At 38.3% G+C, this 26,179-nt stretch overlaps 2 protein-coding genes and 1 pseudogene across 2 annotated transcripts; 2 read left to right on the forward strand and 1 right to left on the reverse strand.

Annotated features, from left to right (window-relative positions):
* The first annotated feature begins 9,382 nt into the window (after nucleotides 1-9,382).
* Nucleotides 9,383-15,817, forward strand: LOC121788716 (annotated as a pseudogene).
* A 4,528-nt stretch (nucleotides 15,818-20,345) lies between these two features.
* Nucleotides 20,346-22,839, forward strand: LOC121788713 (probable folate-biopterin transporter 7). Its single transcript, XM_042187332.1, has 2 exons — nucleotides 20,346-20,920; nucleotides 21,591-22,839. Exons 1-2 carry the CDS (start codon nucleotides 20,665-20,667, stop codon nucleotides 22,646-22,648), a joined length of 1,314 nt encoding a protein of 437 aa, XP_042043266.1. The 5' UTR covers nucleotides 20,346-20,664; the 3' UTR covers nucleotides 22,649-22,839.
* On the reverse strand, nucleotides 22,814-23,623 carry LOC121788715 (dirigent protein 22-like). The gene has a single exon (XM_042187333.1). It carries the CDS (start codon nucleotides 23,449-23,451, stop codon nucleotides 22,903-22,905), a length of 549 nt encoding a protein of 182 aa, XP_042043267.1. The 5' UTR covers nucleotides 23,452-23,623; the 3' UTR covers nucleotides 22,814-22,902.
* Nucleotides 23,624-26,179: the final 2,556 nt, after the last annotated feature.

Here is a 26,179-nt window from a genome sequence, read left to right on the forward strand (position 1 = left end):
TAAAAGAAAGTTATTGGCTCAAAGGTTTGCTAAGTGATTTTGGGATAATTCAGATGAAGGTTGTTATCAACTGTGATAGCAGCGGTGCAATTTGCCTATCTAAGCACCGGACTTTCCATAACAAGAGTAAGCACATGGATGTTAAACTTCATTTTGTGAGAGATGAAGTAAGCAAAGGGGAAGTGGAGGTGAGAAAGATTGGGACAGAGCACAATTCTGCGGATGCTTTGACAAAGGCATTACCAGCTGCCAAGTTTGCCTATTGCTTGGAGTTGGTGAAGGTGCAGAGGAAATAAGGAGCTGATAATGGAGACAATGAAGGCTGATTTGAAGATGTTGGAGCCAAGGCGGAGATTTGTTAGGAATGTGGTCCACAAATATTCAAATGGTGGTTTGGGCCGTTAGGAAAGAAGTCGGGTTGGCTAACTAATAAAAGGAATAAGTTGTTGGGCAGTTAATTTGTTGAGCCAATTACTATATAACTCAATTTGTGAGTAAGGGAGAAACATAGCAGATACACACTCTCATTCAATCTCTCTCTATTCTCGGCATTCTCAAGAAGAAGAAGAAGCAGAGATCGAGTGGATCTTGAGGGATTAGATTCATGAGCTGATATTTGTAGAGGTGTTACCTGCAGCTGATTCGGTTAGTCCTCATTAGTTCAATTGCGTTTTTGAGCTAGATTGATTGAGGATTGCATCGTAGTGTTTCTTGTAAAAGATCTTCGTCTTGTATTGTTCCTCCATTGAATAAATCGTAGCTTGAGTTTCCTGTGGACGTAGGATTCATCTGAACCACATATATGCTCGTGTGCTTTACATTTCTTGCATCTTGGTTATTGTTGTTCCATCAGATCGATTCACAGTTTTGTTACTACGAATTCGTCTATGAGTTTTAGAATTCTAGGTATTTGACAGTAAATCTTTATGTTTAATTAATTCCAGTTTTGATATCCAAGACTTTATTTACGTCGTATAGTTTTGATCATTAATGATTCTAGTTCAGTGACACGATCAATGTATGATCTAAATGGCATACGGGGAATCAAGCTGCTGTAACATGGTTACATGAAATTTGTAGTATATTCAAAGCTTCAAGTTTTGTTAACTGAACCACGAACAAATTTGAATTCCAGCGCACACATTTTTTACTTGCGACGTACTCCTACAATTCTATGGTTTTATGATATGAATTATATATTTGTTCCCTTTTGGTGTGCCAACGTTACCAAATTTTATTTGTAAAAATAATGGATATTGTATTTTGAAATTAATTCATGTGTCTTATTTTTAGAGCCTCTTTCTTTAAGGCGAAATAAAAGCGTATTGTTTTCTTGATTAAATGATTTGTCACTAATTAAATTTCAAAAAGAACTTGGCACTTAGAGAAATATTTGCTTCGGTCCATCAAGAATATGCAATGTAGAGTATTGTAAGTGTAAATTATAAAGAGTGATGTTTAGAAATAAAAATTGATAACAATTGTTGCTAAGTTGTGATATATTATCATAGATGAACGGAGAAATTAAGGGCAACATTAATGGTGCATGAATGTATATATATATATTATTTATTTAATATTTGTTGAATAGATACTTTTGGGAACATCTCACAATGGGTGTCTCCAATTTAATCATGGAACAATATTGTAGCTATCCAAGCTTATTTATATAATTGTTTTTAATTCATCGGATGAATTGCTCCTCGATACTTAATGGAGTTTCCTCGACAATATAGCCTGCATCCAAGATTTAATATTCAGTCACCATATAACACAAATTGTAGTACTCCTACTTATCTATAAAATATATGGAGAAGACCATTCTTTCATAAAAAAGGTACATAGGAAAAAAAATGTTAGTAACATATGTAATTATGAAACCGATAAAGTATTAATGAGATTTTTTTAATAAAGGGTGTATGAAGTTTGATCCATTGTTACTTTTCTTTGAAATTTTTTAAAATCCTAAAATTAACATATTTCTATCTATGTTCCGATTCAAAATTTTAATCTTAAAGCTAATGTGGTTAAGAGTTTCTCCGATATTTGGGTCAGATTAAAAAATTAGAATCGAAAAATATAGCCATAAATTATGAACCATGTCAATTGTAGTTGTGCAAAAAATATTGGACCAAATTAATTAAAAGGCACAATAAATAAATGCATCTATATTCCTCTTTTTATATAAAATATAATACTAAAATTAAGTAGAACGGTGAAATAAAATATTGGGACTTACTTCCGCATTTTGAGTTAAGGGGGAGAGGATTGTTGCACATTTTGGCGACGTGAGCGACATTATGAGGGCTAAGTACTTTCTCTGTATAAGTCACAAACATTTGGCAAAATTGCAAAACATTCACTTTTTTTAAACTTGTGCAACATTTTTGATCGGGTTTAATCATTTTTGGCGCAGCTATATGCATATACAGCGCACAGTCCCTTATTAAATCGATCATGCGCTAAATTGTTGTTGGCCGACGCTTGCAGGTGGAAGCGCCGCCGCGGCTGTAGCCACCTGAGCATTCATAGTTATGATACTGGCGATCATGAGGGTTGTTGCCACCACAAAAAGTTCAGTTGGATGAATATTGGCCATGTTTTATCTTGTTTGTGATTTTGTGGTTATTTGATTTCTGTTGGGGTTTTATACACTTGGATTAGCCTATTTATAATTGTAATTTGGCAATAATCAATATCTCACATATGCATGTAAAATTTTTTCATATTAGTGAACTATATATATTTGTAACTTGGCAATAACTAATTAGTATCTCACATTTTCATGTAAAAGTTTTCATATTAGTGAACTCAGGAAAGAGAATTAAAGTGGATTTTCTTGAAAATCATTCTGAATATTTTTAATACGAAGTTTGATATTTAAGTCCTTATAGTTCCCTTCTTCTTCATTGAGCATGTGAAGAGTTGGAGTGCTGAAACTTTATCGGACTACTACATTAGTATAGTGAAACAAGTCTAGACTACTAATGAAAAAGTCTAGACTATGATTGAAAAAGAAGACTCTCGCATTCCAAGCATGAAAGAACTGCTCCGATTCTACTATGTCAAATCGCACTTTGCTAAGAATAACAAAGCCCAATAAACCGTAACTAGAGGTGAGAATGAAGAAAAGTCGATAGAGACGGAGTGGATACATGGATCATATGTTTAAGGGGTATCCAAAAGAGAATACTTGAATAAAATGACTCGATCGTGTAAACTCGAGTCAAGGATTCATACAACACAACCTGTCAAACATCAGTCTTTAAGGAAAAAGATAGATCAACTTGCTTTAAAGCACATTAGATACAACTGAACGTGGTTCCATGTATAAACACATGAACCTCCGAGAATTTTGCATAAACACAAGACTAAGCCTACTTGGATCAACACCCTCCACTCCATTACAACTCAGCCTACACATTAAAAATACATGCAGGACTGAGTACATATGGGCCTCAGTGAACACAAAGCCAAAAGATACAATTATACATTGAAAATATTGTCAAGCCCATCACAGTAATACTTTGGGCTTTTCTTAAAAGGTCCACCCTAACTAAATTCTTCGTGAGCTAAAGTTTGATTGTGCAATCTAAGTCTTTTCTATAATCCACCATATCTGGACACCTTGTGCTAGAGAAGTGGTCACTTTCCATGTCACCGGACCGGCCTTACGATGACACACAATCCATGTACACTAACCGAGTAGGGACTGTCCCCTTGCTGGGACCTGAATTTGATTTTCATAACTTTTTGGCATATCACATTCGGCATAACCAAAACGAATATGCATCATCCCATAAAATACTTATGGCAAGATAGCATTATTTGCATAATAAATATCATCTCGAAAATACTTCATATTTTTATCCACAGTTGTATGTAGGATTGAAAAGTACCTTGTGTGCTTCCGAACTCCGCAAATAATATTAACTCACTTGGAGTTAAATTCTTTTGCGATGGACCTTGTCAAATAAATGATAATCATGCTTATTCTTATCATAGAGGTGTTCATGACAGATTAGGTGTTGCTTATATCCGTTGATTTTGTCTTTGTATTTGGGCTTTGCCTGTTTTTTTTACCAAAAAAGATAATCTATTTAACTTCACTAAATAATAAAAGCAGATAATATGCACCTAGGATATGCATTACATCTTCTCAGTCGGTAAAGCGTTTAACTTTTTTCACTTTAACTAAATTGGAAGATTTAATTCTTGGCATTACAAGAGATTAATTAATTAAATAAATCTGAGTATTGTTGTGAGTTTTTAAGTGCAATGTAAGTACACAACACAAGTAATAAATCCCTAAAATACTACTTCTGCAAGTATACAGGCGTGCAATGTAGTGTAAAAGGTGTCGAACCCACGGGGAGGAGACTAATAGCTAAAACGATTAAACCTAACTAAAAAGTAGTAAAATAGTTTAATTTTGGGTTTTTTTGATCAAGAGGCGATTGAAGGCCGAAACGAGAGGAAAAATGCAAGGGAATCACGATAAAGAGGGAAGACTACTCCTAACTTGTTTCGAGTTGCTTGTTCACATGAATCCAAAGTCTAATTACTTTCCATTATTTATCGAGATCGTGTTGATTTTACGATCTCACACAGCTGGTCACTGATCGTGGAATTTTACACCTAGGATAAGCTGATCACGCCTCATAGGCTAGCACTCGCAACCCCCTCACTCCTACAGTCGCATAGTAAGCTCGGGATTGGCTTCTACAAACATTCAACAGCCAAGATCCACCCCGGACTATCCCCTGATCAGTTTTAGCCCTAGGATTTCTTATTTATGTTAGCTCCCTACTCCAAGTTAAAGAGGCATTGAAGTTAAGACCATTACAGAATTAAGTTTGCTAAAAAACCCAACACGAATTGAAATAAACACATAGACAAGAACCAAAATACGGAAATCAATCAAAGCACAATCATGGATTCATATTTACAAGCTTCCCTAACTAACTAGGAGTAATCCCTAAAATGTAGCCATTCATAGTGGACAACAATACAAAAAAACAAGTAAATGCTAACATATGGGCAAGATTAGGGACGAATTAGCCTTAAGCTTCTTCTTCTTCCTCCCAAAACTGGTCTTCAAGCCTCTTTTTCTCTCAAAAATTTGCCTCCAAGATACCGGGCTCGAAAACAGGTCCTGTAAAATTTGCCCGGTCGGCCGATATGTGACTTAGAAAACGCTCGGTCGGGAGGTTTTTCTAACTCTCGGCACAGGTCGGGCGTTTAAACGCCCGGTCGCGTGTTTCTCACTGCATTGCGCAGTCTTTGTAAAACAATTGTATCTTCTTCTGCCTTGCTCCGATTGAGGCGTGCGAGGTATCCACGCGAAGCTCTTTCGAAGGTGAATGCAATGGTGGACTTGTACAAGCCTTTTAAATTAATCTTGAAGGGCTGATTATTGATCAGATTCGGGCCTTTTTCCTTTCTCCTCTCTCTCTTAGAGCTTGGTCTTTTGTTCTACAATATATCAAAATGAGTTTATTTTTCACCTTAAAAAGTATGTTAAGATAATGCAATAAAGGATTATAATTTGATTCACATCAAGTATTTACTTAAATCAAATTATGCAAACTCACTTATTTAAATTAATTCAAAAGAACTTAAACCCAAATAATTAATTTAATCCAAATTTAGCAATTAATTTATCTTTACCTAAGAATGAATTAATTGTAGCCCCAACACTTTAAATCTCACATACTTATGTTCTTTATGGGATTGGCTATTGAAGTACTACCATACAAGATAATTTAGTTAATTTGATATAAATAATGTCAAAAATAAAATAAATGTACATAAATTTCATATGTATATATTCTCTGATTTTCAATTTAATTAAATTAAATTACAAATTAATTTTATTATCAGGTATGCTATACTATAGCAATAAAGCGAAAAATGGTATGAATACTTTATGACAAATTTTTACATTATTTCAAACTTGATTCGAAATAGTTATGCGCAATAAAAAATTATTTTTCTTTTAAATATGTTGATGTATGGATGTATTCATTTCCTTTTTGTATCTTTTGTTCTTTGTTCTTTTTAATCTCAACCTCACGATTTTGTCATCCGACGGTTAGATTGGTGTCACGAGTAATTTAATAATGCAGATTTTCAGTTGAATAATGCACACCGACTAACAATGCAACATTATTGTGTAATAATGCAGATTTTCAGTTGAATAATGCACACCGACTAATAATGCACCATTATAGTGTAATAATGCAGATCATCTGGACCGTTGATAAATGAGATTTAACTGCTCATATTAAGAAGAATAAAGGATCTAGGGATGAATAGGAGAATAACGCTCCCATGTTGATGTATAATATAAAATTTTACTATTTTTCTAAATTATTGAAAAGTGATTAGTATGTGATTTATTTTAAATTAATCAAAATTTAAAATTTAAATTAAACTTTAATGTAAAATCTTGAAACCGTTCATTGTAGGTTTATCACTCTCCGTATGTCATAGTCAACTTCGATTATAAATATTAAAAATAAGGTTTGCTAGTTTGATTACAAACAATTTGTTACTAGTAGTATTATTTTTGGTTTTGTCATACAAGTATAACAAAACTATACCCTCTTCTATCACTACTCTATATTCTGTTATTTCCCAGTATATGAATTATGGACAATGATAAATGTACATAAATTTAATATGTATAATTTGATTTTTTAGGTATTTCACATACAAAAATTAAATTTTGAATATTAGTTAATTTAAACTTAATTAATACTTAGTATATTACATATGTACCTTTTATAACATTTTAAGAAAAGATTAAATTTTTGAAATTATGGGAAAAGATTTTCTTTTCCATGTAATATCTAGTATGTAAATAAAACAGTAAACCTAAACCATGTGGGGATTTATCATTATCATAAATCCTTCATATAATTTCTTTTTCATTGGAATAAATCCCAATGGTGAAATGACTCAAAACTAAGGAAATTATGAAATATATATTGATTCATATTAGATTCGCATATTTGAAATTGCAGATTTGATACTTTGATATATTTTGATATTTGGTATTTAAATATAATAAGGATAATTTAGTACTAGTAATTAATAACAAATCAAAATTTAGGGGTATTATAATGTACGTAGATTTATCTTTACTAATTGATCGTATTTTAGTGCGTGAATGTTCATTTTCCGACGGTAGAAATTCGCAAATCTAAGACGGTAAGGAAAAGGTATGTAATGATTAAGTAATTAATCCGAGTAATTATCATCTTTTAATTACTTTTAAATTTAAAACACAATTACCTCTTTCTTCTTCACATTTATTATTTGATCATCAAAAGAAAAGAATTCCAAAATGGTAAAAGTATAAAAAAAACCTCTACTTTTCACAAGAGAGAGAAGAGGTAGGCATGCACATGGGTCGGAACCGCCAGTTTCGGTTCATGAACCGGCGGTTCACGGTTCATAATTCCCATGAACCGGAATCGGCCCGCCAAGGGTCCCAGCGGTTCCTGTTCCGGTTCAAAAAATCGTCGGTTCACGAGGCGGTTCAAAATTGCCGGTTCCTGGCCGGTTCGGCGGTTCATAATTTTTTTTTTGCATTTCTTCTCGTTTTAGTGTTTATTTCAATGAGACTACAAGTCACAAGTCACAACTTATAAGTTACAATTTACACTTAATGTTGGACTTGAGCTTTTGGGTTGAAAGAGAGTGTATTGGATTATTCTCTTTTATATCTACATGTTCTTGGATGTATTGTTATTTCTTTCAATGTGGGTTAAAACTCTTTATTTATAACTACATGATACAGCTACATCATCTTTGTTTATATTAGTTTATATCTTAACTATCTTCTATTATTATAACTTAACAACAAATATAATTACATAAAGTATTATTCTTTAATTCTTTATCATTATCAATTTGTTTGTCTATAAGTTTATGTGTATATTAACTAATAAATACCATTATAATTTATACACATTAAGAGAATAATTATTATACAAATTGTATTAATCTAGTGATAATTATAATATGAATAATTATTTATCTATATACAAATCATATTACTCAATAATTGTTTATTATTATCTATCAAAAATATATTCACAAATAATAATTATATTTATATAAATTATACTACATCTATTAGAATAACAACTATTATAGAAAATCATACTATTAGTCTACTACTAATGTATAAACTATATTATACCACTAAACAAATAATTTTTTAGTTATCTATTTTTATCATTATTATACCAATTATATTAATTGTTATTTTTTCACATTTTAATCAATATATTGAGAAAAATTAACAACATAGTTACATTAAATCCAATTATTTGAACACGTCCACATTCTATAAATATACAAATTATTAGCAACATGCAACATTCAAATTTAATTAAACTATTCTAGTTGATGCTATTATTATCTATAAATTTGTCTTAGAAAAAGAATCATAACAAAAATAAAGATAAAGTTAGTGAATAATAAAATGTAGTAAAAAATAAAGAAAAGTAGAAAACAATAAAAAAATTTGTATCCCACATTGGAAAAAGATGAATGAATGATCTAAACATGTAGTTATAAAAGAAAATACTTCAACATATTTTGTCCCACGTTGAAAGTGAAACAAAAAATATTCAAGGATGTCTCTATAAAAGAGAAACAACCAAGAATGGTTTCTTAGAATTCTTAAAAGTGAGCACATTTAAATCCAATTGTTATTATTATTTGAACACATCCACATTCTATAAATATAGAAATTATGAGCAACATGCAACATTCAAATTTAATTGAACTATTCTATTTGATTCTATTATTATCTATAAATTTGTCTTAGAAAATGAATCATAACAAAAATAAAGATAAAGTTAGTGAATAATAAAATGTAGTAAAAAAAAAGAAAAGTAGAAAACACATGAAAGTTTTGTATCCCACATTAGAAAAAGATGAATGAATGATCTAAACATGTACTTATAAGAGAAAATAATTCAACATATTTTGTCCCACATTGAAAGTGAAACACAAAATATTCAAGGATGTCTCTATAAAAGAGAAACAACAAAGAATGGTTTCTTAGAATCATAGGCCCAACAAATAAATATGGGTTATTATGAAATTATTGTATTTATTTATTTGTGAAAATTGATTTTTATATATAAATATTGATTTTTATATATAAAAATTGATTTTATAAATAATGATTTTTTTTAAAAAAAATTTATTGAACCGTTGGTTTTGAACTGCCGATTACGGTTCTTGATATTTCTGAACCTGAACCGGCCCGCTTGAACCGCCGCCGTCGGTTTCGGTTCCGGTTCATGAACCGGCGGTCCGGTTCGGTTTGTGCATGCATAAGAAGAGGTTTATCAAGACAATGAGGATGGCGGTAAAGAGTTCTGAATTGTTGGAATCCGGTGGCGGAGAAGCTAGCGTTGTGGTGGTGGTTGGAGTAAAGGTGGACTCTCGGAGTAAAGAGTTGCTAGTGAAGGGGACGCAGAGTGGCGATCGTGTCATTGCTCTGCACGTGCTCGATCCCAGCGTCGGTGAGAATTTTACAATATCTGTTAAGGAAGAAGTTCCTTAACTCGTAGATTTTGCGTCAAACGTCGCGGGAGCTTTTGCCCGTCGATCAATCCGGCGTCAAAATTAGGGTTTTGTGCGTTTTGCACGTTTGAAAGGAAAGAGAGTAAGAGAAAATAAAATAGAAGGATAATTGATATATCTTGAATGAATGGGAAGAATACAATGCCTCCTATATATAAGACTACCCTGACTTAGAGAACAAGAAAGTAAAGATCCTAATAATATATGAAAAGATATGGTAAATCAATAACTAACTAATTAATAAAGATATGGGGATATTATTGAAGATATGCTCGTATCAACTCCCCCACGGTTGAAATCCACCTTGTCCTCAAGGTGGAAACCACGACACAACGAAGAGAGTCGAAAACAACAACTTGGCAAGATATCTCCTCCTGGATCAAACGCACATCGAATAGTTGAAGATCTCCGTTCATTATTCCCATAAAAATACACCGAGGGAGGACTCTTGTTGAAAATTAGATGGCTCCATTTGTTAACGAATTCTTGAACAATTTTCTAGTTGCTTTTGGTCTCCTCATCCGGCTTAGACAAAATCATAATGTCCTTTCCAAGTAGTAGCTTGAGCCAATTCTTCAGGGGAGTCAAAACTCCATGATCAGGCGGAGCTTCATCTTCTTCCTATGCTTCCAAATTCCCATCAATATCAACCTTTTCAACTTCACAAAAACGAGAAGAAGAATGTAGAATCTTCTCTGAAGAATCATCAAATCCGTCCTCGACTCGATCACAGTCAAGAATCAAAATCTCTTTCTTATTACACTCCAAAACATCCCCAACTGAAGTCTTGGACAGAGCATAGGAAGAAGTTCTGGCGGCGACGGCGGCTCGAGGGCGGTATCGGGAAGCAGCGCAAAGGATGGTGGTGTTGTACTCGACTGCTGCGGCGGAGCCAATGAGTCGTAGGAGACTAAACCCGACGGCCCCGGCGAAGCCTTGCTATTTCCTGATGGAGGAAGGTGCTGAACGAGGTCCCCAAACAGGGCTGCGCAGGTTCAGGCAGCTCGGGAGGAAGCATGTTGTCGATGCGTCGGTCGGCTGCAACAAGGCGAGACTCCATCCTGTAGCACGCTTCCAATAATTGTTGAAGCTGTGCGAGAGTCGGATGTGTAGTGGTGGTGTCTGGACAAGGTGGCTGTGGCGCGGGCTGATTCCATCCTGAGTTAAGCGGATGATCGTATGCCGAGACCTCATGGAAGGGGCGTTGTCCCATTGTCTCCCAGTAGGCAGGTGGATCCCAGCTAGTGGGTTGTCTGAGCGCGGTGTGGTGTGGCTGCTGAGGCGGTTGATAAGGCTAAGAGTGTCCCTGCTGCGTGCACAACCTTGGCGGGTTCCAACAAGAGGGCGGTGGTGGCGAGTACAAATCTGTCTCGTAGGACGATGGTTGCTGATACGCAGTTTCCTGGCGCAACCATGGCGGGTCCCAGGAAGTGGGTTGACGGGCTTGGTAGGGATGATGTTGTGGGTGGAGTCTCCCATCCTATGGATATGGATATGATGGTTGTTGATCTAACGCTCTGATCGGATGGAGCATGGGTTGAGACACGAGCTGCCATGGGTGGTAATCCGCCTGCCGGAGTTGATATCCGATGTAGCTGTACGACATGTAGACAGCGATTCGGAGGAAGAGATCACGATGAAAGCACCAATTGTTAAGGCAGGTGGAGTACTCGACTGCTGCGGCGCGGGCTGATTCCATCCTGAGTTAAGCGGATGATCGTATGCCGAGACCTCGTGGAAGGGGCATTGTCCCATTGTCTCCCAGTAGGCAGGTGGATCCCAGCTAGTGGGTTGTCTGAGCGCGGTGTGGTGTGGCTGCTGAGGCGGTTGATAAGGATGAGAGTATCCCTGCTGCGTGCACAACCTTGGCGGGTCCCAACAAGAGGGCGGTTGTGGCGAGTACAAATCTGTCTCGTAGGACGATGGTTACTGATACGCAGTTTCCTGGCGCAGCCATGGCGGGTCCCAGAAAGTGGGTTGACGGGCTTGGTAGGGATGGTGTTGTGGGTGGAGTCTCCTATCCTGTGGATATGGATATGATGGTTGTTAATCTAACGCTCTGATCGGATGGAGCATGGGTTGAGATATGGGCTGCCATGGGTGGTAATCCGCCTGCCGGAGTTGATATCCGGTGTAGCTGTACGACATGTAGACAGCGATTCGGAGGAAGAGATCACGATGAAAGCACCAATTGTTAAGGAAGAAGTTCCTAAACTCGTAGATTTTGCGTTGAACGTCGCGGGAGCTTTTGCCCGTCATCAATCCGGCGTCAAAATTAGGGTTTTGTGCGTTTTGCACGTTTGAAAGGAAAGAGAATAAGAGAAAATAAAATAGAAGGATAATTGATATTTCTTGAATGAATGGGAAGAATACAATGCCTCCTATATAAGACTACCGTGACTTAGAGAACAAGATAGTAAAGATCCTAATAATATATGAAAAGATATGGTAAATCAATAACTAATTAATAAAGATACGTGGATATTATTGAAGATATGCTCGTATCAATATCACTATCCAACGTGTTTGTAGCACCTATATTTCACTTTTAGTGTTGTATTTCTGAAATCTCAACACAGGAATTTTTTTGTGTTAGTTTAACTTTGTGAAATACTATGTTTGATTCTAGTTTTCTTTTCCTTTGCTGGAATTGCCAAGTATAATTAGTTTAATCGTCGCAATTTGAGGCTCTCGAAATTGCATTGCATTTTCGAGCTTGATATTCTAATTTGTTGCGATTTGATTTTGGGCGGAGAAGATGAATCGGATTTTCTTTCGCTGGTGAAAGCTTTTGATTCCATGCTGGTTTCTTATGAAGGTTTCTGCAACCTAAAACAGGTGTTTATGCTGTTTCAACACGTCTATATTTTCAATCCACTGTATTGATGGTATTAGCAAATTTGGGAAGGTGGATTTAAAGCTCAAGGTCTGTAAAGGATCTCCAGTTCATAAAATCATTCTCCAGGAAGCAAAATCATGTGGAGCAACGAGTTTAATTGTCGGTACTTCAGGAGTTGATCACAAAATTAGATCAAGGCCCTCAGTTGCCAAGTATTGCTCCAGGAATCTTCAAAACAATGTAGTATCAGTTATGCGTATCAACAATGGCAAGATTGTTTTCGGTAGAGAATTGAATGCTTCATGCGTCCCGTTGATGTCAAGCGACCTCGATCAAGGAGGAAGAAATTGTCTAAAAGCCCTCTGAGTCTGCCACCCCAGAGACTCTCAACATCATCTAGCAATGAAACTCAGAATGTTTCAATGGCTATGTTATCCGTAAAAACTCGAGAAAGGCCTGAATCTAAATCAGGATGGGCAGTATTGCGCAAGTTTTTTTTGTCATGGACTGATACTACCTGAATCTTCATCTGGTAAGAAGTCATCTTTGTTGCGACGGATATTGAGTTTACCGAGTCGACTATCAGATGCAGCTATTTATCCGGATCAGAAACCGACTAGTACATCTGAATGCCTAACAAATTTGGACCCAGCAAGGGGAGATATTGTACCGTACTCAGTTGATAATAATTCTAATCTGTTTTCATCTAAGATCTTCTCAGAAGGACTCAATGCTCTTACAGAGAAGTACTCAGCTACATGCCAACTGTTTAGCTACCAGGAGCTCTTGTTAGCTACGAATAACTTCATACCTGGTTCGTTATGTTTCATTGGTTTGCAAATTTCTGATTCACTCTTTCTTCTCATGTGTCATTATTGATGTATGCTATCTTTTCAGAAAATTTGATTGGAAAGGGTGGGAGTTGTCGTGTTTATCGAGGCTGCCTACCAGGAGGCCAGGAATTGGCTGTCAAGATACTAAAACCATCAGAAGATATACTGAAGCAATTTGTTTCAGAAATTGAAATAATTTCGTCTTCCCATCGCAAGAACATAATTTCCTTAGTTGGCTTCTGTTTTGAAGAGAACAAATTACTACTGGTTTATAATATTCTTTCTAGAGGGAGCCTGGCAGATAATCTCCATGCTACGTGTATTTGTTTATTTCTGTATATCGTGTGCATCCTCTAGCTTCATTTGATCAACTTGTAATTGTGTATCTCTTAATTACTACTCTTAGAATTAGGTGCTGAGAAGTCCAAAAACTTCTTTGGTTGGGACATGAGGTACAAGGTTGCCGTGGGAGTTGCAGAGGCGCTGGACTACCTACATAGTTCAGTTATTCACAGAGATGTGAAGTCTTCAAATATTCTTCTTTCAGATGACTTTGAACCAAAGGTATTATAGAATTCAACTAGCACTAATTTCAGATGGCTTGATCTGATTTCTGGTGTACTACTAATTCTGACTACGGTTTCCCTTGCAGCTGTCGGATTTTGGCCTTGCAACTCGGGCTTCAAGTTTACATCATATGTGTACCTCAGATGTTTCTGGCACATTTGGGTTAGATTTTATAGCTTTTTCTCAACATAGTTTGGCAACAGAGGATGGAGTTTAGTAATATGTTTATCTTGCAGCTACTTGGCTCCGGAATATTTTATGAATGGGAAGCTAAACGAGAAACTTGATGTCTATGCTTTTGGGGTTGTACTTCTGGAGCTATTAACGGGAAGAAAGCCGATTAATGATGGATCTCCAAAGGGCAAACAAAGCTTGGTGATGTGGGTAAGTATTCTTTTCCGAAGTCTGGATGTGATCGACTTTTCTCTTAGTCGAAATGATTTTGGAATGTTTTCCGATATCACCCATTCCTTTATAGATTGGCATCTCCAGAATGATTCCTTAGTTTCTAGTTAATCGAGAAAGGACAAGCACGACTGATGTGGCTGTACTTAAACTGTTTCAATTCAGGCAAAAGACATTCTGAAGGATGGGAAAATCTCAGAACTCCAAGACCCAGAGTTGGTTGATGCTTATGACCAAGAACAATTTGATATTATGGTGGAATCGAACCCGAGACCTTTGGCCTCAAGCACTAATCACTCATATACAGTGTTTAGCGTAGCCAAATTTTCAGGTCTCTTTCTTCGTACAGCAAAGTTGGTCGACGGCGTGAAGGATTGCCAAACTATTGCAGTTAAATGGTATAAATCTCAGACACAGGTACTACTGACTGAGTAGATGTTAGTTGTTTATTGTGTTTAGGCAAGAACTTGTATACATTTTAAATATACAGTTAGGCTTTGTGAATCTTTAGTTAGAATATTGTATTGATCATTACTGGATACTCCTACTAATTAGGTCATCCACAACGCTGTCACTATATCGTCCCTTAAAATACTAAGGATATTAAGATAGTGATAAAGATAGTGTTTTTATGACGTTGTTTGGTTGGCATGTTAGAAATATTAAGATAGTTATCACTAGATAGTATTTTCGGGCCGAAAGTAAGATAGTGATAAAGATAGTGTTTTTATGACGTTGTTTGGTTGATATGTTAGTCTTCAAAAACTATAAATGGTTAGAAAGTAAAATGACCAAAATATCCTTATTACAAATATTATGTTCATTTTGTGTTGGAATATTATAAATATACTTTGTGACTAAATTAGCTTAATTAATAATATTTTATTACTTAAATCATAAAACAAATCATTAATTTAACACAAATTAGCATAGGTGATCTCAATTGACAAAATTAGTGAGACTTGAAAGAGGGTTAGTGACGCGATTCCAATAGTTGATGACCAAATCCGCCATTGTTGTCCGATCAATTAGCTTGATCACCATCGCTGGCGGCACCTCCAGCTCCACCTCACCATCCTCTGCCTCCTACTCGCAATCGTCCACCACCTCCTCGCTTCCTCCGACGCCGATCCCCTCGTCAAAGGCCGCACCGCCGTCCACCTCTTCACGTCCCTCCAATCCGCCTTCCTCCTCTCCGCCTTCCTCCTCCTCGCCGTCGCGCTCCTCCTCCACTCCCTCCTCCCCCTCCCTCGTATTTAATTTGTTTTATGGATCTTAAATCCTCTTTCCAAGATCGACACCAACATCATCTCACAGGTCTCTAATTTCTCCATTTCCATTATTCAATTCGAAAAATCCCCAATCATCTATCAAATCGAATTAAAACAGAGCACATTTTGATGTAAACAAATTCAATCGTTGTGGTGCAGGTAGCGCCACCGCAGAAATTAGCAAACGCAGAGCAAACTCCAGCACGGCGTCGAATCTGTCGACGACGGAGCAAATCAATGCGAGGAAGGCGAAGCAGGATCCAATTATCGGAGATCGTAGGGAGCGATGACCTATTGCAGCCTAGCTTCCACAAATATGTGACGTGTTAGGAGGGGCGCCGGAGACGACGAAGACTTGGAAGAGCAGGAATCCTCCGGCAGCAATAGCTTTGCCGGAAGGCGGGAGAGGATGTGGAAGCTGCGTCGAGGAGAGGTAGGGGGGAACGTGGATGTGGAAGGCGGGAGGAGGAAGAGAATTGTTGCAGAAGAGAGAGAAATTGAGGGTGAAAGAGGGTGACGAGAGATGTGTAGTTAGAGAGAGAGAGGGGGGTAACATTGACTCTCTTGACGAAACAGTATACTATCCCATCATTTTTGTGGTATAGGCTAATCTCCATTTTGTTGATAGTCCATCGGGCCGAGACGGGCCGCCGTCATTTTTTCGGGCCTTGTGATAGTGCTATCATGCCAAACAAACAAGGAAATTAGGGTAGATAAGGGAGACTATCTACCCCTAACATGCCAAACAAACGTACCCTTTAAATATACAGTTAGGCTTTGTGAATCTTTAGTTAGAATATTGTATTGATCATTACTGGATACTCCTACTAATTAGGTCATCCACAACGCTGTCACTATATCGTCCCTTAAAATACTATTTGTGGGCCACACTGTACTTTTTTACTTCATCCCTTAACTAAGGGACGAAACCTGCAACGCTCCGTCCCTTAACCGTCTCTTAAACGTCCCTTAAATTACTATTCATTCAATTTCATTTTTTTTATTTTTTTTTCCAACAAATTCAATTAATAAAAAACACACTTCATTAAAAATAAAATACCATTACAACATAAAATTTGTAAAAAAAAACATAAATAAAAATCCTAAAAAAATTAAAACTACATAATTTAATTTCTTTTGCTCAATTAGATCCTCTTGGAGTTGGGCGTGGGCGCTAGAGTCGCGTGTCCTTGCCCGAATATACAATCGTTCTTGTATAGACGGATGCGCTCCACTTCGCGGCGGACTACTTGCGGTTGAGCTTCCGGGGGATTCGGGGTAGAACCAATTTCCCGCCTCGGGTCCTTCGTCTTGGACAATCATGTTGTGCAAGATTATGCATGTATACATGATGTCGACCATGCTCTCCATGAACCACGAACGAGCCGGGGCTTTGATGATGTTGAAGCGCGCTTGGAGAACCCCGAACGCACTCTCCACATCTTTGCGAGCAGCCTCCTGCTTCTGTGCTAAAGACCTGCTTTGGGTTCACAGACCTGCTGCACGTCTTCACGAAGGTTGGCCATTTCGGGTAGATGTCGTCGGTGAGATAGTACCCCATTTTGTAAAGACGGTTGTTGGCGACGAAGTTGATGGCCGGCGCTTTACCACCCAAAACTTCGGTGAAGAGGTCGGATTGGTTGAACATGTTTACGTCGTTGTTCGACCCGGGGACCCCGAAGTACGCGTGCCAGATCCATAGGCGGTAGTCGGGAACGGCCTCGAGTATAACAGTTGGGTGGGTGCCTTTGTGGCCGCTCGTGTAGGACCCCATCCACGCCGTCGGGCAATTCTTCCATTGCCAGTGCATGCAATCGATGCTGTCAAGCATCCCGGGGAACCCGTGCACTTGTTCGTGCAGGTCGAGCAGGAACTGGCAATCTGTCGTGCTTGGATTCCAGAGAAATTCTTCGGTGAAGGCCGCCCGGACGCCTTTGCAGAATTGGAGCAAGCACATTCGCCCAGTGCTGTCTCCAATGTGGAGGTATTCGTCGAACATGTCGTGTGGCTGCAGTACATTTCTGCAGCGTCGTGTGGCTGGGACGACCGATCGCATCGAACCCTTCCTGGAAGAACTCTTCCCGAGCTGCCAAAGTATTCGCGATGTGGAGAAATAACGGTTTCCCTATGCGGAAACGGCGACGAAAGTAGGTATCTCCCCAAACCGGGTTATCGCAGAAGTAGTCGCGTACTAACCTTGCGGCGGCTTCCTCCCGGTTACGATGGATGTACGTCCGGGAGCATCGTTGGGGCGGCGCGGCTTCCTCCGCCTCCCGACGTCGATCTTCTTCAAGTGATTGTTCCATTATTTGACGCATTTGCTCAAAAGGATCCATTAGTTTGATTAAATTTGGGAGAAGAAAAACAGAGTTGGTTTGAGATGAAAATTGAAGTGAAATAGAGAGGATTTGAGAGGAATAGATATGTGTTTGTGTTTGAAATGAGTATGAAATAGGGGTATTTATAGAGTAAAAAATAAAAAAATAAAAATAATTTGAAAAACGGCTATAAAACGGTAACATTACCGTTTGGATTTTACATTTTTTTTATATTTTAATTTGAATTTAAAAAAAAATGAATTATTGCATCAGTGTGACGAATCCCACTCGCGGGCCAGCGAGTGGGAGTCACTCATGGCCTGGGAGCTCGCCACGTCGCCTCGGCGTGTGGCGAGACGTCGCGTTACGCGTCTCGCAGGGATGGCACTCGGGACGGGATGGCGACGGGCAGGGGACGAGACGGTGCGCTGCAACGCGTCGCGCCGCCATCTCGTCACTCCGTGACGGAACGCGGGACACCCGCGTAACGCGTTGCGGGTGCCCTTAGGGTTTATGGTTGTATGCTTGGTTTGTGGAATCTGATTCTGTTTTTAAGGTTGTTTGTCCTTTTGCTACCTAATTGTTTGATAGAGACCATATTACTTTAAAGTGTGGCTCGTGGCGAGACGTCGAGTTACGCGTCCCGCAGGGATGGCACTTGGGACGGGATGGCGACGGGCTGAGGACGAGATGGGGCGCTGCAATGCGTCGCGCCGCCGTCTCGTCACCCCGTGACAGAACGCGGGACACACGCGTAACGCGTTGCGGGTGCCCTTAGAGTTTATAGTTGTATGCTTGGTTTGTGGAATCCAGTGGCGGATCCAGGGGGCAGGTGGGGGCGGTCACCCCTACCCGATCGTCCGGAGAGTCTAAATTTTTCATTGAATCAAGCCGAAAATAGCATATCCGCCCCCTCCGTAGAGTGTAGAAATATTTTTGTTTTCAATAAATGTCATATAAAATGTAGTAGTTCAATGATTTTGTTGTTGGATTTTTAACTAAGATGTCTAGGGTTCAATCCTCAACAAAAACATATTTTTTTCATTTTTTATTTTATCCATTCATATTTCTTCTTATTATCAAAATAATACCTTTAAATACTTTATGTAATCTAAACTTTTACTAAGTTGCATATATTATGTTGTTATATTTATTCTTTAGTTAAAATCATTTTTAATCTTGTGTTAAAGTCTTTTTTATCCTATAGTACTTATAATTTGATCCATGCATCTTAATTATTCTCTATGTAACAAAATAAACATTTTAAATATTTTTGAAATATAAATATTTAGTGCTCTACTTATATCACTTTTGTATATAATATTTACAGTGATTTAAAATGTACATATATTTACAATAATTTTATATTTTAAAATGAATAAGACATATTTGCAAGCTAAAGCATGTTTATATTTATATATTTTTTTATTTTAAAATGAATAATACATATTTGCAAGCTAAGCATATTTATATTTTATTAATGAAGCTAGTGCTACTTAAATATTAATATAATATTTATTTATTTTATTATTAAAAATAATATTAAATTAAATATTTAATATTTAAATATAAGTTCCGCCCCTGCCATTTTTGGGTCCTGGATCCGCAATCTGATTCCTTTTTTTAAGGTTGTTTGTCCTTTTGCTACCTAATTGTTTGACAGGGACCATATGACTTTAAAGTGTTGGTTATTAAAGTTTTTGTCGTTTGAGGGTAGTGTCCCAACTAATGTCCTCTTTTTATGACAAATAATCCACTACTTTCTTGGCATGTACAACTAAAAATGGATCAACGCAACTTGAATCATTCACAAAATCTTACTCAATAAGTTGCTAAATTTTTGTGAATGAAAGGTGTTGAGAGAATAAATGTCGTTTAAAATTTTCATTACATTTGGCATGGAAAAAGACTGATTAAAATTAGTTATGTTACATATCTCATTGTCTTATGGTCCTTGGCCGAAAGTGGCTAGTTTCCAATATTACATTGATTAAGGCATTCGATCAAATTAATTATGCATTTAATGAATCGATCATTTTGTCAACTCGACATGTACCACCGATCAATTTGTTGTATTTTAATTTTATTACTATTTCCTCCATTTTTAAAAATAAAAATTTTGGAACTTGCATAAATTTTAATGTAAAATTAATAAAAGAGGAAGAAAAAAATTGATAAATAAGAAGGATGGAGAGAAAAAAGATAGTAAAACTAGTGATTATAAATTGTGGGGCAATATTTTAAAATAGAAATTTTTTGTTTTGAGAAAACAGATTAAAAAGAAAAAAAATTCTATTTTTAGAAAACGGATGAAATATTATGTTGTCCAATTCTATACTGTTAATTTATTTTAATTCAACTAAAATGAGTTATCAACACAAAAGAAAAAATAGTTGAACACAACAACAAGAAAAAGATAATTGAAACACAAAAATCCAAAACTTGCGAAATTAAATTAAGCCACTCCTTAAATTTCTCTTATCAATCGGCCCAAATTTGATTCTCGATAACCTCTTCTTTTCTTTTCTTTTCTTTTCTTCCTTTGGTTTTGTAACCTTTTCATCACACACATGGTAAGATCGCCACGTTCCTATTCACCAGAAACTTCCCTCCCTCGGTTGCTTCCCCATTAATCATTCTACTCCCTAAACACCACCCGGGATATTCCATTTCCGATGCTGCTCACAATCACCATCACTACCGATCCTCAATGAACAGCCCCTAAACTGCTGATTCCTTTTACATCTCCACACTTTTCCGGATTTCTCTCTCGCGGAGCACCCACCGTTTTCCTTGAACGATTTCTGGCGCGTGTGGCAATGGGGATGGTGTCGGAGATTGACAGAAAGAGGAAATTTCTGCTAGGGATTGGGTATTTCGTGCAGGGTTTGAGGTGTTTCCCATGGATGGGGGTGAATTTCTTCCTCAAGGATGGGATGAGAGTCGCTCCCGCCACTCTTCAGATCCTTCAGAATTCCGCCAATTTGCCTATGGTTGCTAAACCCTTGTACGGCATTCTCTCCGATTGCGTCTACGTCTTCGCCGAGCACCGTATCCCCTACATAGCCTTTGGAGGTATCCAAATTTATTCCCCCAATTCATTTTTTTCAATACAAATTACCTACATCACTCAATTACATTTATACATCTTCTAGTAAGTAAGCAGGATATTTTCACTTAGTGTGAATTGTGAGAAGGCTGATACTACTACTATTGAATTGAATCGTCAATGACGTGTTATGTGAGAGTTCAATTTTTGAGATTATGTTCAACCTCTTTTTCTTCATTCATGTAGCAGGAATGTAGTTTGTTGGTTTGGTGCAGTCACTTATGCTGCACAATATGCCAATTGAGGCAAGCCTATATTTTATTCAGCATACTAGTGTGAATTTGATGAAATTTTATGTTTGGTATCTTGGTCCAAGGATACTCTATGGTCATGTTGTTTGTTTGTTTGTTCATGGCTGTTTGAATAACCTAATGCCTGCTATGATTCAATATTTCTTAGTTCAATGATATGCTGTCGAATGTCACGACTAGAATGTTGTGGGAGAATGACAACCTTTTGAGAAAATTGGAACTGATAGAAGACTAGGAGTTACGTGCCTTTACTCAAAATTTGTTTCCCTCTTCTCTTTTTCCTAGGATGAGGTGTTGGGGAGTGCGGATACCCTTGATTTATTTTGACACTCAATTTACGACATGGATTATTGTTTTTTCTGACAGAGTGATGAATATTTTGCAGCTTTCCTACAGGCAATCTCATGGATGGCAATTGCAATCTTTGCAACATCAGGCATCTCCTTCATGTCGATTACATTTTATCTCCTTCTCGGGAATTTGGGTGCTTCTATAGTTGAGGTTGCAAACGATGCCATGGTTGCAGAGACTGCGAAACAACCCACTACTTCCAAAAATACCAAATCCTCTTCATCTGGTGGCGGCCTGCAGTCGTTTGTCTGGATGGCCTCATCGATAGGTGGAGTTCTGGGAAATCTTGTAGGTGGAATTGTTATTGATCGATTTGCCCCACGGATGATGTTTTTAATCTATGGCATTCTCCTTTCGATTCAATTCTTAATAACCGCACTAATTCGAGAGAGCAGTCTAGCCTTACCAAAGAGTTCATCCCTAGGTTTTAGGAAGCAATTATCCGAACTCTCTGCTGCGCTCAAGAAGCCGGACCTCTTGTATGCAATAATCTGGTTTTCTTTTTCCTATGCTGTGATCCCAGCCCTAACAGGCACCATGTTCTTCTACCAAACTCAACATTTGAAGATTGAGTCGTCATTGCTTGGGATATCAAAGGTGGTGGGTCAAGCCGCAATGCTTCTATGGGGTGTTGTTTACAATCACTACCTCAAGTCAGTTTCATCTAGGAAACTGATCATTGCTGTTCAGGGGACCATGGTCTTTTTCATGTTGTCGGATTATCTTTTCGTGAAGGGGTTCTATCAGAACCTTGGTCTTCCAGATTCTTTATACGTTATCATATTCTCCAGCTTGCTCGATGTCCTCTACTTCTTCAAGATTCTACCCTTCAGCGTTCTGATGGCGCAGCTTTGCCCTCCGGGCTGTGAGGGCTCCATAATGGCGTTTGTCATGTCAGCCATCGCGCTTGCCTTCATAGTGAGCGGCTACCTAGGCGTCGCCCTCGCCTCCTATTTCAGGGTAAATGGAGATGATTTCTCGGGCCTGCCAGAAGCTCTGTTGGTGCAGGCAGCATGCACGCTCGTTCCCATCTTCTGGGCGTCGTGTGTTCCACTAGACAGGGATGCCAAAGGAAAGTCGAAGGAGAACTAGACGCCGCTGTCGCTTGCCAGGTTTTTGTAATACTTCTGTTCATGTCAGTTCTGTTCTCTTAGATTTATATGCCATTAATGTAATCCCAAGCTTATTAGGTATAGATTTTTCAATAGAATATATTTATTTTACACAATCGTGGAACTTTGATTTTATTAGTGGTAATAAAGCAAGAAAATTTATTCTCCTCATTTCATTTCAATATCATAAAAAAGCTAAAGAAAACAACCCAACATTAGCATAAGCAGATCCTTTCAAAAGTGATTGACAGAGACATTGTATTGGACAGTAGCATCTCCTGTCTTAACATCAAACCACACGGTATGTGCCAAAGCATACCCTCTTGCAAACCTAAACAGCCCGCTCCCGCCTACGATCGGCATCTCTCTCACGTTGTCCATCACGTGGTTCCGCCCGAGCATGCTCAAACTGCTCCCATTGTACTTCCCTTGCGTGAAACAGAAGCTCACCACCATCAACAGACCCAGATCATTCCGAGTCGCCACCGAGTACATCCCCTGCGCCCGGCCGATGATCTCTGAGCCGCGATCCGCGCTTCGGGTGAGTGCATCGTCGATCATGTATGTTGTTCCGAACCCCAACCCTTTGCGAGCGATGATTTGCACGGCGGTCGGATTCCTCCCGCCTGGCCGGTCCTGGAAGTAGAAGTGAAGGTGAGTAGTTTTCTCCGTCCGCGTCGCAACTAGGGTTTCGACGAAGTCGTCCTCGAATGAGGAAATGGTTGAGAGTGAGAGAAGTATGAAGTTGAGGATGAAGAGAGTGCAAGTATAGGAAGAGGCCATCTTGGATATGCTTCATCAAGTGCTTTGGCCAAGGGATTTATATAATACACGAAGATTGCTTTTGATTTTGGTTTGTTTAGTTAAATATATATTGCAAGAAAGCTACTCATTGCAATTTTGCACGCATGCCGTCAAAGTTGAATTGCTTGCTTTCTTTTCGAGTAAAGATGTGACATATGTTTCTATATTTTAGGAGACACTAAACCTACTAAGATTATTGTATTTTATTTTTGCATCTACGTAAAAGGTAAAAGTTGTTGCCCCTAAAAAATCTAAGAGGAAGAGTACAATTAAGAATATAAGGTAAAAGGAATGCTTCTTCAATACTTAAAAAAGGATTCAGCAATTACAGGCTAGCCTAGTGGAAATGATGATTGTCACATAAATTTCGACTAAAATGCAAATATTGCAATATAGATTTGATCGAATACTCGAAATTAAGTATATGCAGAAAAGCAACATAAATATAATTTAACTAGACTAATATTGATTGCTAGAAGAAAGATATTTGAAAATCACGTAAGCCGGTGGGCTAAAATAGTAAGGAGTATATTTTTATAATAATATGAGAATATTTATATTTGGACTCTAAATTAATTGCATTTTTAGGCGCAATTAACTACACTGAAAAGGACAAAACGTGATTGAATGTAACCAAATAACGTTAATAACACAGAAGCATCAAATATTTTTCGTTTACAACTTATATTGTGCATGAATAATATGACTTAAAGTCTTACACGGGTGATCTACGTTGGAGCTGTGAATCACTCGCTAATTATATTTTAAAAACCATACCACATAAATATTTTTAAAAAGAAACAATTATGTAATTTCATAGAAAAATAAAGTTTTCTTTCTGTAACCCTGTACCCCTTTTTATCTTTGCTATTTCAACTTCTTACATATTTCCCGTGTCTTATTCCAAATAGTAACACATTTCACATATTTCGTTCAAAAATCAAAATAGTCCTAGTATGGAATATAGTGATATAATAATCCTAAAAAAAGTGTAGGTTTAAATCTCATGATTTGTATTACCTCTTCTAGTCCCTATTAATTGTCTCATAGTTGATCTATGCCAGTTTTTTTTATTTCACTTCATTAAGAATAGTAAGAGGGAAAAGTTTGTGCAATACATATCATACTTTTATATATAGTATTAATTTAATAATAACTCTGAGTAGAATATTTGGTCCATTTATCTAAAATAATAAAAAAATAAATATATATTAATGGGAAAATAAAAATCCTAAAATAAGACTAGAAAAGATGGAGTATTTCCTAAGACACGGCAGTTTCACTCTCACAATTAAGAAGAAATAGTTGCCGAGATTTATTATGTGTCTAATAAATTAAATTGAAATGGGATTATTTAAAAGTGGGAGTTGGTTAAGTCCGTTTCACTCTCACAATTAAGAAGAAATAGTTGCTGAGATTTATTATGTGTCTAATAAATTAAATTGAAATTCTATTACATTAAAAGTGGGAGTTGGTTAAGAGCACCCGCAACGCATCTCGCGGGTGTCTCTTATCTCGTCCCTCCGAGACGAGACGGACGCGGGACGCGTTGCAGCGTCCCGTCTCGTCACCATCCCGCCGAGACGCCCGTCCCACCGAGACGGATGGCAAGCCGTCTCGCCAGGCGCCCGCGCGACGTGGCACGCGCTGGCGCCACGCGTGACGCCCACTCGCCGGCCCGCGAGTGGGCTTCGTCACGCTGACGCAATTTTACAAAAATCGAATTTAATAAAATATAAAAATAAAAAATCAAACGGTAATATTACCGTTTCCGACCTTTTTTTTACTCTATAAATACTCATATTTCATCCTCATTACACACACAAACACACATCTATTCTTCCCAAATCATCTCCATTTCCTCTCTAATTTTCATCTAACCTCTCCGATTTTCATCACAAAATGTTCGGCGATGGAAACTCTGGCGGTGGTGGCTCTGGCGGGTTTGACATCAACGCGTTTGGCGACTGGGGGTGCATGTACAATGTATTGGGTGGTTCGGGTTCCGGTTCGGCGACGCCGGGCACCCAAGGCTCGTCGACGCCGGCGGGGTACCAACCACCCCATTTTGATGTGGATGCATACGCTCGTCCCTTCGCCCCGCGGTATTCGCAGGGATTATCCCAAATTAGGGAGGATTTTCCAGATGAACCCATTCCGGAAGGAGGACGAGGCGGTGGAAGCTCCAGGGCATTCGCGCGCAAAGGACGGGAGGGAGGAGAGGCGGAGGCTGCCGAGGAGGAGAGGATGTAGGCCGGCATCCGTACAGCCGCAAGGACACGATGGTTGTGTACACCGTCTAGATCAGCGTCTCGTACGATCCCATCGTCGGGAATCAACAAACCCGGAAGTGCTTCTGGGAAAAGGTCACTGAGGCTTACAACGAGATTAAGCCGAAGGGGTCCCGCCGCCGCACATTGAAGATGCTCCGCGCTCACTTTGACCGAGTCGACAGATGGCTCAAAAAATTATGCGGTATCTACAAGACTGAAGCGGCTCATTACCAAAGCGGAGCCACGGGAGCCGACATTCTGAGATCGGCTTTGCGAGTCTATTTCGACAACACCGGCAAAGAATTCAAACATGTCGATGTTTGGGAGGTCGTCAAAGACGAGGCAAGGTGGGCCGGCGGTGTCCAGTCCAGCACGAGCTCGACCTCAAAGCGCACGAAGCACACGGCGGGTGACCAATACTCGTCTAGTGGGGG

Source organism: Salvia splendens, unplaced genomic scaffold, assembly GCF_004379255.2.
Source record: "Salvia splendens isolate huo1 unplaced genomic scaffold, SspV2 ctg1124, whole genome shotgun sequence".
NCBI lineage: Eukaryota > Viridiplantae > Streptophyta > Magnoliopsida > Lamiales > Lamiaceae > Salvia > Salvia splendens.

Excerpts from the sequence above, each read along its gene's own strand:
- LOC121788715 (XM_042187333.1), bottom strand. The coding sequence starts at position 23,451 with ATGGCCTCTTCCTATACTTGCACTCTCTTCATCCTCAACTTCATACTT.
- LOC121788713 (XM_042187332.1), top strand. The coding sequence starts at position 20,665 with ATGGGGATGGTGTCGGAGATTGACAGAAAGAGGAAATTTCTGCTAGGG. Across the intron at positions 20,921-21,590 it reads CCCCTACATAGCCTTTGGAG|CTTTCCTACAGGCAATCTCA; the intron begins GTATCCAAATTT and ends AATATTTTGCAG.